The sequence below is a fragment of the Podarcis vaucheri genome (genome assembly GCF_965113315.1).
Source record: "Podarcis vaucheri genome assembly, chromosome: 11".
Classification (NCBI taxonomy): domain Eukaryota; kingdom Metazoa; phylum Chordata; class Lepidosauria; order Squamata; family Lacertidae; genus Podarcis; species Podarcis vaucheri.
In genome coordinates this window covers 56,407,291-56,423,059 of record NC_138749.1, presented here as the reverse complement: position 1 = coordinate 56,423,059, position 15,769 = coordinate 56,407,291, and the positions used below count along the sequence as shown (strand labels likewise).

Below are 15,769 nucleotides of genomic sequence, written 5' to 3'. Positions count from 1 at the left end.
ACATTTAGCTATTCTCGCAGGATGTTTGCATTGATAATTGCAATACTGGGTTCGTGTAGCATCCAACTTCTCTCCTCCAAAATTTTGTTGGTGAAGTTTAAAAAAACAAAAACAAAACACCACTATTGGAACATACCTGCCCACAGTACTTGTAAGATCTGGTATATTACACAGGAAATCATGGTGACAACATCAGATAATGTAAACTTTTGCCAAACAACTGGCATAAATAAAGAGATAATTAGGCTGGCAGTTCAACCCTAAATATTTGTTCTGGGGTATCCATCTGTCTGTTCATGTCAGCGTGAGTTCCTTGCCTTCATAATATGGTAGTTTATGCCTTGTGGCACAGCGATCGGTCCTAAGCATTTATTTCTTGGGATGCCACGTCAAATAATACTTGTAGTGTGAATCCATTAACATAACAACAAGATGCAAAAGTTGGAAAATAATGCAGCACTGCGAAGGTAAACAATCTCTCTCGTAACTTTAAATGTCAGCATATAGGGGATACACATTCCTGCAGAGGGTGTGCAGTGCTTGGTGAATGGAAATGTTTCCTGTGAATCGACCGATACACACACACATTTTTATATACACATAATAGGCTAGCATTGGCTGCCATCTGCCCATGTGATTCTCCCCCTTCCCCAGCACTACTGGCTGAGGAACGGTGATATCAAAGAATATCTATAAATACTGTTAACTCCTGGGGAGGAGGTCAGTTGTATAATGTTGCCAACCCGTCCCACTTGGGTGGAGAAAGCAAAAGATGGGTTTGGGTGGGAACGAAATCTCCCACAGATCCCAGGCATTGTGTTCTGTATAGAGGTCAAGAAGGTAGGCTGTTTGAAGGAAGGGACGAAGGAAGGGAGGCAGCAGCCGGGCCCAAAAGGCACGGAACAGATAGCAATAAAAAAACTTACACAGCACCTCCAGCTTTTTTAGACTTGCATATTATTTGGGAGGTGCAGACTGGGTTTCATTTATTGGTTTTAAATAACCCACCATGGTTTCTGCATTGATTCCCTAATGCCTATAAATTTTGCACCATGTCAAATGTGCCATTTTTCTTGATACAGGATTTCGGGAGGCAGTGAAGTGCCTTCCTGAGTCCATCCCTCACAGAACTAAAACAGAGTTCAAAACTGCCTGGGCTAAAAAAAGCCATCAATGAGTGTTTCTCCCTGTGATTTAAGTGCATGAAACCCCACCAAAGGCTTCCATTCGGCTCTTTTAAAAAGCCAGTTAAAGAATCCTTAGCCTTGCAGAGCTGACGGACTTCATTTGCAGCAATTCCCATTGTGAAATGATGATTCGTTCTTTTCCGCTAAACCTGGTGAGGCGTTAGTCTGTGGGTGCTCGTCCTTCAGTTTCTGTGCATTGCTGCTGCTGGACTTGCTGCGACTCTGATCTGGGGTGGGCTGGATCGGCAGCGACGTGGTGGCGCTGGTCTTCACCAAGCAGCCACAGACGAGGCGGAAGAAAGCCCGGCGCATTTCTTTGCTTGCTAGGGTGTAGATGACGGGGTTCATGGCTGAATTGAGGACCGCCAAGGCAATGAACCCGTGCACCTCGTACAAAATGGGACATTCTTTCACTTTGCAGGCCACGTCGACCAGCAACAAGATAAACAGCGGCGACCAGCAAGCGATGAAGACCCCGACCACAATCACAACTGTCCGAAGCAATGCCATGGACCTCTCCGAGTTGTTGTGGTTGGTGACGTTGCGGCTGCTGGACTTCACCAAGATGTAGATCCGGGCGTAGAGGAGGACAATGGCCACCAAGATTGCTATAAAGATGGTGATGCAAAAGGCCACGTACCTTTTGGAATAGAGCGGCAAAATAGTGGAACAGTCAGCTAAGTCCGCAACACAATTCCAGCCAAGGATTGGCAAGGCACCCAGGGAAACTGAGATAAGCCAGCACGTTCCGATGAGCAAAAAGACCCTGTACTTCTTATTGGCATCGTATGGCCTCATTTTGATCATTGTCAAATGCCTCTCGATGGCGATCGCTAATAAGCTGAATGTGGAAGCCCCCAGAGCCACAAACATGCTGCCTTCTCGAATAAACCAAATCTGAGCAGACAAGGACAGGGTCTTGTTTCCTGACATCAAGATGTTTACTTTGTAAACTATCCCAGCCAGCAGATCACAGAGGGCCAGGTTGCCAATGAAAAAATACATGCGGTTGTGAAACTTGTTGTTTTTCCAGATGGCAATCAGCACCATCAGGTTCTCCAGGATGATGAAGCTGCAAACGATTAGAAGGATAATGGTCGTCAGGCTTTTTTCTTTTCCTCGGATGAGCTTCCCCGTGAAGTTGTAATGGCGGCGGATGAGAGGGTCCATCCCTTCAAATTCTTGGACAGACGGTTGCGTGCTCACCATATCCATGGCTCAGCTTTGGACTGATCCGCTTTTCAAATCAGGGAAGTTTTGATCCAATTAATTCCCACAAGGGGGAGCCCGCAACACACCTCTTAGAAGACGTCTTCGAAAAGCTCAGCTTCCGTACTGGTCGCATGTCAGCAGCCTGCCGTGCTTCCACCAAAACCTTTGAAACAGCAACAAATGACAACATATTAAATCACCTGACTTCATATTAAAAACAGCAAGCTCATACTTTCTGATAAAATGCAATAGAGAACAGATATGTGGGCTCTTGCAGATGTTTAGCTAATGAGATCGGCAGAGCAGATCTAGAAGCTCCCAGATGCTTGGGGCTACCATCTTCTGCCAAGTTTTTCTCTATCTTCACTCTCCAAATTTAATAACAAGTAAGACCACTGAGTTGATCCCCCATATTTTCAAACCATTGTCACCTGCAAATTATGTGCAACAGGAAAGGAGAGACACACACAGTATGATGATTTGGACAAATGTCTCTCTTTATGGAAGAGAATGGGCTCCTATTCTGGTGGCAGCCCCACAGCTTTTGTCCCTAGCTTCATCACAAGCAACAACAAAGTCTTACGTTAAATAGACCAATAACTTCACTTTCCAAATCTCTTCAAAATCACATTTAAACAAAATGAGGGAGGATACCTATTTATTTATATTATTTGTACGCCGCCTCTCATTTCAAAAAATTGCCAAGGCTGCGGGTTAGCAAACGATAAAATGTCAACAGTCCAAAAGAAAATGGTGCAACAAAAGTCATGGGTTGTATCCAATGAAGTCATCTCATTAGTGCAAGGACTTCTGCCTGTACAGTGGGACTTCCTCTCCTCTCCTCCTGGCACCCCTCCCCACAAAAAAAAATCTGTTCTGGAGTTTCCCCTAACCTCCAGAACAGATCAGGGAGTGGGGATGGTCCCTCAGAGACAGAGAAGTAGAGGAAGTCTTGTTGCACCGGCAGAAGACTTTGCACTAATGGGAACAACTTTGTTGGGTACAATCCTGCATCAATAAAACAACAACAGGGAGGGCTATTTTCCAAAATGCACAATTGGATTGAAACTCAATCTTCTTTTGTAAAACCTAAGCAAATGAATGCAATGTGGAATGATTTCCTCTGCCTTTTACAAAAGCCCTGTCCTTTCTCTCTAGAGGAAAAAATGGGAGCAAAGTGGTAAAATTGCAAGTGAAAGATTTGTATTCAATAATATGTTATAACATCTAAAGGAAACCTTCTTTTGAACATTTTATAATCATTTGGTGTGTCTGTGATATAATGATAATAATAATGTTAATAGTGATGATGATGATGATGATAATATTAATAATAATAATAATAATAATAATAATAATAATAATAATAATAATAATTTATTATGTATACCCCACCCATCCAACTGGGTTTCCCCAGCCACTCTGGGCAGCTCCCAACCATATAAAAACCATATAAATTCAAACCAGCATTGCCTATAAATATCTTTATGAACTATCTCTCAAATCCGTCCATTCAGTCTGTTCCCTAAAACCAAACGTGGCCTCCGGGCCATGAAGGGTATGTAAGGAATGCTTGTCTATTCCAATTCGGAAGCTGCATTCAGAATGGGAGCAGGGAAAGAGTTAGTGGCGTGCATTGCATCCGTTCATCCTTCCTGCCTCCTGCACTGAATTTGGTATTCTGTCTGGGGTAAGGTATGCCTCAGAAATACAGTGGTACCTCGGGTTACATACGCTTCAGGTTACAGACTCCGCTAACCCAGAAATAGTACCTCGGGTTAAGAACTTTGCTTCAGAATGAGAACAGCACGGCGGCAGCGGGAGGCCCCATTAGCTAAAGTGGTACCTCAGGTTAAGAACAGTTTCAGGTTAAGAAAGGACCTTCAGAACGAATTAAATACTTAACCCGAGGTACCACTGTATTGCTCATCCTTGGTATTGCTGCAACCTTGAAGTTGGCTTCAGAGATGGGAGTATGGCACTCCTTCCTCTTCCATGGAATTTCTGGCCATAGTAACAGTGCCAGAGGCATGTTTTATTTCAACTGTAGCTGCCCCCACAACAGAACACTGTCCTTTCCTTACAGGGGGTGGGGGTGGGGAAGTAAGCCACTTACTTATATAGAAGTTAAATCTGTCCCCTTGTGGCCAAGCTATCAAGAACCAAACTTCTCATTCTTCCGAACTCTGTTTGTCACATTAAGGTGCCTTTTAAACTTTCCTGGAACCCAAAAGGAAGGCATATTTCTCATGGCATTCCTGTAATGTTTAAAGACTGGCAACCGGACAGGCAGGCCAAATCACAGGCATTTTTGTCCATGGAATTAGTATCTGTTCCCATGGCTTCAATTCAGTGGGTACCGATCTCACACTGACCAGCTTTGCATGTTTAGTCTTTAAACCAGAGTGGGGAACCTGTGGCCCTCCATATGTTACTGGGCTACAGCTCCCATAATTCCTGACCACTGGCCATGCTGGCAGGGGCTGATGGGAGTTGGAGTCCTGCAACAAGGGAATGCTATGTGATCATTGATAACACCTTTTCACCATAGAAAAGGAAAGAATCAACATCCATTGGGAACACACCGCAGAAATATTAGATGTAGAGGATTCTTTTTTCAAAGTCACAGTAATATTAGAATTGCTACATATACCACCAAAAATAATGCTTCCGTCAGCTGGTCTATTATTTTGTTGAGAAGAATTTTGGCCACCTTGTTGTTCTGTCAAAAAAATGATGCAGGGGCTCAAGAATGAAAAAGCAATGGAGATTTAGTGTGATGTAGTGAACAGCGGGTTGGGGTCAGATGAATGAGATTTCTAAAGCTCACTGGATGACTGTGAGACTGTGTCTCTCAGCCTAACCTACTTATGTACGGATACAGGTTGAATCTTGAGATCTGTGTATACATAATTTCTCCAATCCTCATTTTCTCTCCACAGCCACCCTATGAAGTCATTTTCCTTATTTGGCCAAAGTGGGTGAAATTTTAAGACACAGGTGCTCCTCCAGAGACTGACAAATTGTAGAGAAATAGGTCCAAGGGCTTTTTGTGGAAGAAGGAAAATCCGGGGGGGGGGGGAGCAAGGGATTGTCTCTTGATCACACCCACGATGTACATTTGAAGCACTCCTATAATGCAGGTGGCGCTGTGGGTTAAACCACAGAGCCTAGGACTTGCCGATCAGAAGGTCAGCGGTTCGAATCCCAGCGATGGGGTGAGCTCCCGCTGCTCGGTCCCTGCCCCTGCCAAACTAGCAGTTCGAAAGCACGTCAAAGTGCAAGTAGATAAATAGGTACCACTCCGACGGGAAGGTAAATGGCGTTTCCGTGTGCTGCTCTGGTTTGCCAGAAGTGGCTTAGTCATGCTGGCCACATGACCCGGAAGCTGTATGCTGGCTCCCTCGGCCAATAAAGCGAGATGAGCGCCGCAACCCCAGAGTCGACCACAAGTGGACCTGTTGGTCAGGGGTCCCTTTACCTTTACTTTACCACTGTAAATCAGGCAATATTTTGCAGAGGTCATTGCTCCATAGAAACACATAGATGTAGGAAAATATAAAGCTATAAGGTACAAAATGCAGTGACACAAAGCATTGCAGGATCCTTGTCCAACTTGGGGAGGGGGTTATTAACATCACACTTTGACTCAGAATGAGGGAAAGATCCCTGAATCACCTTGATCCACCCAGTTATTTGCCCTCCCCACACACAGCTGATGCAAACCAAGAGCACTTAGAAGGAAACGTGAGATAAAAAATGGAATAAATAATAAAAGTTACTCATGTACAAAATATTAACTGTGCAGTCCCATGGCAGAATGACCATTCACCAGAGTCATGCCAAATTATACAGTCCCATTGATAAGCTGGTTCTTTGTCAGGTGAACACAACAGGAGCAAGTCTCACATCTCTCCGGTGCTATAATACTCCACATAGCAACACAGAAACTTAAACAAATAAAAGACACACGGAACGTTATTTCAGCTTTCCTCTTTTTGTGTGTGGGTGGCCGTGAGCAGAAATCGTCAGACCATAGAAAAGCAAGCACATCTAAAGTGAAAAAGCAAACATCGTATATATTTTATGTAAGAGTTCTTCAGTGGTGAGTTATTGTGTATAATCTGTCAAGTTCCCATCAGTGGCATCAATGTCTAGGACAGGACTTGGCTTTTTATGCTCTCTGTGTGTCTGCTCTGCATAGCTTTGCGACTGCAAATGCAATCTAGAGAACTGCAGCTCACAAAATGCCGTTTCTTAGAAAACGCATGCATCTTTTAAGCCGACCGCTATTTGTCTTGGCTTCTATGAAATGTGATTTTGTCATTCTTTTAGAATATAACTCTCACATATGTTATCAGCTGATTTCAATTGTGGTTTTAGCCAAGCTAACGTAAGTCATAAGTGCTTCCTTTTCATTCTCTTCAGTCTTTCTAATCACTGGCCAGTTCCCAAGGTGTGCCTGGCTGATGGGACCAGCCCTGAGAGGGAGCCGCAAATCCAGCCCCCAAAGTCAAGTTAGATATTATCCAAGGCTACTTTAGCACCTGAGACAGAAAAAGCACTGTCCCTTGCAGTAAAAAAATAACATGGGAATAAATTAAGTAGCCAATTTAGTTACCTTCTCATGACACTCAGTATTGGCTCCCCACAAAGACATATGCAAATTGTAGTTTTTAAAAAAAGCTGCTTAGATTTGTTTAAAGACCCCTGTTCTCCTCACAAATCTACAATTCAGAGTGGCTTAGCAATAAATCTCTCTTCCCAGGGAACTCTGGGAGTTGTAGTTCTGTGAGGGAAACAGGGGTCTCCTCTAACAACTTTCAGTGCCATTTACAAACTACAGATCCCAGGATTCTTAGGGGGAAAGCTATGACTGTTTAAAGTGATAAAAGAGTACAGTGGTACCTTGGGTTAAGTACTTAATTCGTTCCGAAGGTCCGTTCTTAACCTGAAACTGTTCTTAACCTGAAGCACCACTTTAGCTAATGGGGCCTCCTGCTGCTGCCACGCCGCTGGAGCATGATTTCTGTTCTCATCCTGAAGCAAAGTTCTTAACCTGAAGCACTATTTCTGGGTTAGCGGAGTCTGTAACCTGAAGCGTATGTAACCTGAAGCGTATGTAACCCAAGGTACCTCTGTACTTTAAATGTAAGCTATTTTGGAGGTGTGGTGTTGTTTTTTTACAATGAAGTGGTGTATATATTTTATGAAAATAAAAACAAACAAACAAAGATTTTGAGGACACATCTGCTTTGTTTGTTTGTTTTTATTTTCATAAAATATAGAGGTGATGGCTTCATTTTACCTAATGGTAGGTCTCACTCTGATGGTTGCAGTGACCTAGACATCCAAAGGTCTTTTCAGAACAAAGAATGACAGTTATATCTTATATTCATAAAGCTCCCAGTGGATTAATCTAGAGCAGTTCTGAGGTCCACAACTGTTTAGCCAGACCTCCTTAGAAGTCCATCAATGTGCAGGCAAACCTTTATCCTACAGCCCTAAGTCATTCTTATTTCTCGAATTGCCTTCTAGCTCTTGTTATGTTGAGAGATAAATCTAAAATCCCAGGAACTGATACCAACAACCCTACCTTTCAAATTATCTGATTTATAGGAGCCTGGGAATTTTTACCGTAGCACATAAGATTACAGACTGATGATAAAAATTACATTGAAAAGAAAAACCTGAGCTTATGTTGAAAAGAAATGTCCCAGGAACTAGCCCCTTAGCAAGAGGAAGAAAGGGAATTGGTGGTGAATAAAGTTGAGCCATAGCCAAAAGAAAAAAATAAAATGGTGCCAATGGACGCTTGGGTTGCAAACGTGATCCGTGCAGGATGCACATTCGCAACCCGCAGCTGCGCATCTGTGCAAACACGGGTTGCGATTCGGTGCTTTTGCGCATGTGCAAAGTGCGATTTAGTGCATCTGTGCATGTGGGACCGCCGAAACCCAGAAGTAACCTGTTCGGGTACTTCTGGGTTTCGGCGGTCCATAACCCAAAAAAGGCAACCTGAAGCGTCTGTAACCCGAGGCATGACTGTACCTGTCAGGGGTTCAGAAGCAGAGAAGCAGAGAAGGGTGGAAACAGAGAGCGAGGGGGAGGAAGCCGAAGGGAGAATGAGTGATGATGACGACCCGAGATCTCCAAGCCTAAGCAGTGAGTCAGAGGACTCCCAAAAGGGAGCCCCAGTGAGCAGAGCAAGGGGGGGATCCGGGGGGACACCCCAGGAGGAAGGGAACAGAGGAGATTCAGAGAGCAGCAGCTGGAAGTCGGGACCCACGCTCAAGACTGAGAGCAGCAGGGAGGAAGGCAGCCAGGCATCGGGTTCCGGAGGCCGTCAGCAGGAGGGAGGGCACGAGTCAGGGGTGGTCACGCCCTCCTCAGAGAGCGAGGCAACGGTCAAGAGGAAAGTAGAGAGTTGGGCGCGCGCGCCAAGTTCAAATGCAGCGGAAGCTGGAGCAGTAAGCAGCCCGGAGAGTGAGCCAGGTCCCAAAGCCCGCCGAAAGGAAGCGGAAGGATCAGGGGGGTCAGCGTCAGAGGAGAGTAGAAGGGAGGAGTCCCAGGGGGGCAGAAGGACCCAGAGACGTAGGGAGAGGCGAAGGAGGTGGAGCAAGGCTAGGGTATTAAGCTGGTGTGCAAGAGGCGGGGACTCAGATGGGTCTTCGCCGACCTAGGGCAGAAGGTGTAGAGCTGCACGCTGCAGTTCGGAAATGAAACCTGTAACTCAATAAAGACTCTTTTAAAGTGGACGCTGTGTGGCGTGGTCCTATGTGAGCTGGGACCTGGTAGCAGCTCTGACAGTAAGACCCATCTCTTCAAAGCTTCAGAAACCTGAAACCTCGCAGCGGGAGCAGAAGCCGCTAGGGGAGGAAGAGGGGTGTCTGTAAGCAAGCTCACAAAGGTTAGCAAGATGACGGAAGAACAGAGGATCTCCGCGCTGCAAGAGGCAGTGACCCAGTTGTCCTCAGAGGTATTGGCTTCCAAGAAACGGGAGGAGGAGACTACAGCCGCCTACAGAGACCTACACGCCAGGTTTGAAATGCTTGTTAAGCAAGGGCAACCGGGACCCAGACCGGAGGGCGTGGGATTGGCACGGAGAGCAGGAGGGCTTGTGGCTCATTTCGATGGGACTTTGCAACAGTACCCTAATTTTAGAGCAGACGTAATGTGCGCACTGCAACGGCTGGCAAAAGACTTTAGAGATGAGGAAGAGAAGGTGGGGTTCATATTGTCCCATTTGCATGGGGATGCCAAAGCCTGGCTGCGCAATTTGTGGAGGGATAAAGATCCGGCGCTTCAGAATGCAGATGCCTTTATCAAAGCGATGGATGCGTGTTTTTTGTCTACTATCGATGTGGATCTTGCCAGACGGGAGATTCATGGACTAAAACAAGGGAGGGCGAGCGTCCGGCAGTATCACGCCCGATTTTTTGCGCTGGTCAGTGCTTTAGAATGGGATCGGGATTCGCCCCCTGTCAGAGACCTCTTCTGGGAGGGTCTAAGTTCTGCGGTTAAGGATGAAATTGCAAGGGGGGAGAGGCCCCGAAGCACGCAGGAGGTGGTCCAAAGGGCGCTGACTGTGGGGGTGAGGCTGGAAGAACGTCCATGGTGCAGAGATGAAGGACGTGGAGGGCGCGAAGCAGCGAGAAGTTTCTCTTTCGTTCCGAGGGAAGCAGCGCGTGCGCAATCCACACCTCCGCCAGGAGGGGGAGGGGAACCGATGGAGGTTGGAGGTGCAAGGGCTCAGTCAGCAGCCAGAGCCCTAGCACCGGCAGCAGTGAAAGCGAAGCCTCCTAGAGGGAACAGGAAGTGTTACATCTGCGAGGATCCAGGCCATTTGGCGAAGGAGTGTCCCCGGAGGCTCCACAAGCACACTGCAGCCTCAGCAATGGTGACTGCAGCAACGCAGCAAGGAGAACCACAGCAGGGAAACGACGATGTCTGGCTGGAGACGGAGGCACTGGGGCCCAGCCAGACGCATCTGTGAAGCAGTCCCCAGCGATATTGCAACCCACGGATCCCCTCCCACCCAAACCAGTAGTGCAGCTCACAGCATCTCTCCAGCTACCCGACGGCGTCACTATCGAAGTGCCGCTTTCTGTGGATTCTGGAAGCAACGCAGACTTTATAGCGCAGAGCTTTGTGGAGCAGCACGCTATACAGCTATTGCCTGCCACTCTGCCCCTGCAAGTCGTCACAGTGGATGGCAGAGAGTTGCTAGGGGGGCAGGTGGTGAAGCAGACGCCACCGATGGTGATGCGCCTTGGCAACCACAGGGAAGTCATCAGTTTTAATGTCACCCAACTGTCGGACACGCCCATTGTGTTGGGCATGAGTTGGCTGGACAGGCACAGTCCGACACTGGCTTGGTACCAGAGACAACTGATCTTCGGCTCCTCTTATTGCGCAGAACACTGCATCCTGCCCCGACGGGAGGGAGAGGAGGAGGAATCACAACTGCAGTTGGGAACGTTGCAAGCGGTCCCCCACAAATACGCGAGCTTTTTGGAGGTCTTCTGCGAGAAGGAGGCGGACAAGCTACCCCCTCACCGGCCATATGACTGCAAGATTGACCTCCTACCGGGGGCGACGCTGCCGAAGGGGCGGCTATACTCCATGTCTGAAGATGAAATGCAGGAACTCAAACAGTTCATCGAGCATAATCTGGAGCGTGGCTTCATCAGAGAGTCCAAGGCAGTGGGGGGCAGTCCCGTTTTCTTCGTGAAAAAGAAAGACACGCCCCAAAAAAGACTCGTTGTGGACTACCGCCTTTTGAACCAGATGACCAAACCGTCTGATTACCCCATGCCCAGGATTGACGACCTCCTCGCGACGGTGCGCAAGGGACGCGTGTTCACCAAGTTGGACCTGCGAGGGGCGTACAATCTCATCCGCATGCGGGAGGGCGATGAGTGGAAGACGGCCATGTTCACACCGCTGGGCACCTACGAATACAGAGTTATGCCCTTTGGATTACAAAATGGCTCTCACTGTTTTCAAGCTTTTATGCATCACGTGTTGGAGGGACTCCTCTACAAGACATGCGTCTGCTTCCTGGATGACATCCTGATTTTCTCTGACTCGCAGCAAGCTCACGACCGAGACGTGAGGGAGGTGCTCAGCAGGTTGCAACAACATAGACTGTACGCCAAGCTGGAGAAGTGCCAGTTCGACACGACGGAGGTGGATTTCCTGGGATACAAGTTGTCGGACAAGGGGATAGCCATGGACAGCACCAAGGTTCGTGCGGTATTGGATTGGAAGAGCCCGCGCAACCGGAAGGAGGTCCAGCGGTTTGTCGGCTTCGCCAACTTCTATCGCAAGTTTATCAAGGGGTTCGCGATGCAGACGGCAGCAATTACGGACACGCTCAGCTCCAAAAAAAAGAAATTCATCTGGACGGAGCAGGCGGAACAGTCCTTTCAAGCGCTCAAGCATCTCTTCGCATCGGAGAAGCAACTGCTGCATATCGACCCCAGTAAACCGTTGAGGGTAGAGACAGACGCGTCAGACAGAGCCGTGGGAGCTGTCCTGCTGCAGCGAGACCCGCAGGGGGTGTGGCGGCCGGGAGCGTTCTACTCCAGAAAGCTCAGCAAGTCGGAGCAGAACTACACCATCTGGGACAGGGAGTTGCTGGCCATTCATGCAGCTTTCAAGGCGTGGAGGCACTTCCTAATCGGCGCCAAGCACACGGTGCAGGTCTGCACGGACCACAAGAATCTGGAGCACTGGCGCACGGCTCAGTTCCTGAACCAGAGGCAGATACGTTGGGCGGAGTTCTTTGCTGACTTCAATTTCCGAATAGAGTACGTCCCAGGCGACACCAACATCATGGCGGATGCACTGTCCCGAAAACCGCAATACCTAGAAGAGGTGACGCCAGCGGCGGCCATGCACATCTTCGCACCGACGGCGTGGGCGTGTGCCTCAGCTACAGTAGACCTGGATGCGGTGCGACGTGCATTGCGGGACGACTCATTCGCGCAAGACAAGATGGCGGAACTGCTCAGAGGCACGGCTACCACGGACGAGTTCCAGGTGCGGGACGGCTTGCTCCTACGCAAAGGGGCTGTCTATGTACCAGGAGACGACCTTCGCGCCAAGGTACTGCAACAGTTGCACGACGAACCCACGGCCGGTCACTTTGGCACAGAGAAAACGATGGAATTAGTCGCGAGAGACTTCTGGTGGCCCAGGCTGAGAGGAGAGGTCGCGGACTACGTCGCGAGGTGCGACACCTGCCAGAGGGCCAAGCCGGTACACAGACCACCGGCGGGACTGTTAGAACCGCTGCAAACACCGTTTGAACCGTGGGAGAGGGTGGCCCTGGACTTTGTGACGGATTTACCCAGCTCGAGAGGCAAGACAGCTGTGCTAGTGGTGGTGGACTTGTTCACCAAGATGGCACATTTCATTCCGTGTGCGAAGGTGGCCACGGCGGAACAAACCGCCAAACTGTTCATAGATCACGTGTTCAAAGTGCATGGCCTGCCACGGTCTATCCTGTCCGACCGCGGACGCCAGTTCATCTCGTCTTTCTGGCAGAAGCTGATGGGTTTTCTAAATGTCAAGGTCAATCTGGCATCAGCAAGACACCCGCAGACCAACGGGCAAGCAGAGAGGGTCAATGCCATCATGCAGCAGTACCTGAGATGCTATGCCAATCAACAGCCTGCGACGTGGGTGGATTACCTGCCGCTAGCCGAGTTCGCTTACAACAACACGAAGCACGTGTCCACAGGAGTGACGCCGTTCTTTGCCAACAATGGGAGGAATCCCAGAACCTTCCCGGGACTGGAGAGAGTGGGGGAAGGAGAACCACAGACGGCGGACGCGTTCGCGTCAGAGCTGCAGGCGGTCCACGATCAACTCAGACGGCAGCTGGAGCTAGCTAAGCACGCCTACAAGGTGCAAGCTGACAAGCACAGGCGGGTTGGCGAAGTGATCCAAGTGGGAGACTGGGTCTGGTTGGCAGCCCATGCAGTGCCGACCAGGTCACTTGCCAAGAAGAAGTTGGGGCACAAGCAGATCGGTCCGTACCAAGTCGAAGCGCAGATCAACCCGGTAGCCTTCCGACTGGCGCTGCCGGAGGGTTCCAGAATGCATCCGGTGTTCCACAGGTCGGTGCTCACTCCCTACAAGGCACCTCACAGGTTCCAGGAGCCAGGGACGGCGCCAAGTCCGCTCCGGGAACGGACGGAGACGCGGGAGGTGAAGCACCAGGACCACATCAACGAGGTCACGGAGATTTTGGACTCCAGATGGGGGGAAGAGGGAGTCGAATACCTCTTAGCCAGAGAGGGCACCCGGGCCAGCGCCAATACCTGGGTACCAGACTACGCTTTGGAGGAACCCCTGCTCAAGGACGAGTTTCATGCCCTCTTCCCACACAAACCCATGCCAGCGAGCTTCTTCGACGACTGGTTGTTCACACCCACACTTTCTTCCAGCACGTTCCATGGATTCGACTCAGAAGGGGAACCCGCACGGAGCACCCGTTCCCCAGAAGGTTCACCGGCAGGTTCGGCATCAGGCAACTCGTATTGGTGGGACGATCGACCAGAGGGGCAATGGCGCAGGAAGTGGCTGGAGATGCCAGGTCGAGCGCCCGACGCAGAGACTGACATGGACGTGTTCGGGGAGGACCTCGGGTTCGAGCACGGCGGTACAGAGATGGAAGAGCAACAAGTCAACGTCGACGACCGCGAGGGGGAAGACTCGGAGGTCTTCAGTTGGCGGCCACCCACGGGGAGCGACCTGTATCCAGCATTCCCTCCCATGATGATGGAGCACCCAGCACCCACACCTGACAGCGGGGAGGGGGGAAGGGGGGGCTTCGAGGGGGGGATGGATGTCAGGGGTTCAGAAGCAGAGAAGCAGAGAAGGGTGGAAACAGAGAGCGAGGGGGAGGAAGCCGAAGGGAGAATGAGTGATGATGACGACCCGAGATCTCCAAGCCTAAGCAGTGAGTCAGAGGACTCCCAAAAGGGAGCCCCAGTGAGCAGAGCAAGGGGGGGATCCGGGGGGACACCCCAGGAGGAAGGGAACAGAGGAGATTCAGAGAGCAGCAGCTGGAAGTCGGGACCCACGCTCAAGACTGAGAGCAGCAGGGAGGAAGGCAGCCAGGCATCGGGTTCCGGAGGCCGTCAGCAGGAGGGAGGGCACGAGTCAGGGGTGGTCACGCCCTCCTCAGAGAGCGAGGCAACGGTCAAGAGGAAAGTAGAGAGTTGGGCGCGCGCGCCAAGTTCAAATGCAGCGGAAGCTGGAGCAGTAAGCAGCCCGGAGAGTGAGCCAGGTCCCAAAGCCCGCCGAAAGGAAGCGGAAGGATCAGGGGGGTCAGCGTCAGAGGAGAGTAGAAGGGAGGAGTCCCAGGGGGGCAGAAGGACCCAGAGACGTAGGGAGAGGCGAAGGAGGTGGAGCAAGGCTAGGGTATTAAGCTGGTGTGCAAGAGGCGGGGACTCAGATGGGTCTTCGCCGACCTAGGGCAGAAGGTGTAGAGCTGCACGCTGCAGTTCGGAAATGAAACCTGTAACTCAATAAAGACTCTTTTAAAGTGGACGCTGTGTGGCGTGGTCCTATGTGAGCTGGGACCTGGTAGCAGCTCTGACAGTACCGATGTTTGGAAGACTTTAATTCCTCACATAATTTCAAAAGTATAATGGCCGTGGTCCAGTTAGGCCAAAACACAACATCATTTGATGTCTTAAGTATTTCCAGGGAAGTTAGAAAGAGGACAAACATCAGCAGCAGCACACAGCACCATCTGTGGTACTCCAGAACTGAATTTTGGGCAGTCTCAGTAGAGTATGCTTATTTGTTAGCTGTCAGACACCTGCTGGTGAGTCTAGATAGAACTGTGTGGTAAACCAAAATAATGAACAGGCAGAGTTTGTGGCGAGGAAGTGGTTTGCTGCTGTTGCCAGGGCAACTCCTCTAGCCGGCAGGAATCTACTGCAATACCCATAAAAGTAATGCATTTCCATTGAAGACTCAGGCCCCTTCCAGACATCCAGCTCATTGAGCATTCATTCTGATTTGTTGCATAAAGCTTACATGGATGCTAGATTATACCCAGTTCCTGTGGAGCATCCGTTCTGATCTGTTTGCAGAACGGTTATATGACAACCATCCTGCATTCACTGTGCTTTGCTTGCAGGCTCCTTGCATGTCTTCCTGCTTACTTACTTGTTCGCCCTACACTTTTCAATGCGTATCTCCATCACTTTCCAAACCTCAGTTACAGATAGGTAGCCGTGTTGGTCTGCCATAGTCATGGGAGATTGGCAGATAGCTGAGATGAGCCTGTTGACGACTCTTAATGACTGCAATAGGTCTTGCAGGAAAAGGCAAGGGGTGAGAAG

The 15,769-nt window shown here is 49.5% G+C and overlaps 1 protein-coding gene across 4 annotated transcripts in view; it reads right to left on the bottom strand.

Moving 5' to 3' along the window:
• Positions 1-1,172: 1,172 nt before the first annotated feature.
• The window catches only part of S1PR3 (sphingosine-1-phosphate receptor 3), an 86,206-nt gene continuing 71,609 nt past the window's right edge, over positions 1,173-15,769 (bottom strand). For all 4 annotated transcript variants that reach the window (XM_082241646.1, XM_082241645.1, XM_082241647.1 and 1 more), the window contains exon 2: positions 1,173-2,562. In XM_082241646.1, the coding sequence (XP_082097772.1) occupies positions 1,284-2,402 (1,119 nt within the window). In that variant the 5' untranslated portion in view covers positions 2,403-2,562 and the 3' untranslated portion in view covers positions 1,173-1,283. The remainder of the gene's footprint in view (positions 2,563-15,769) is intronic.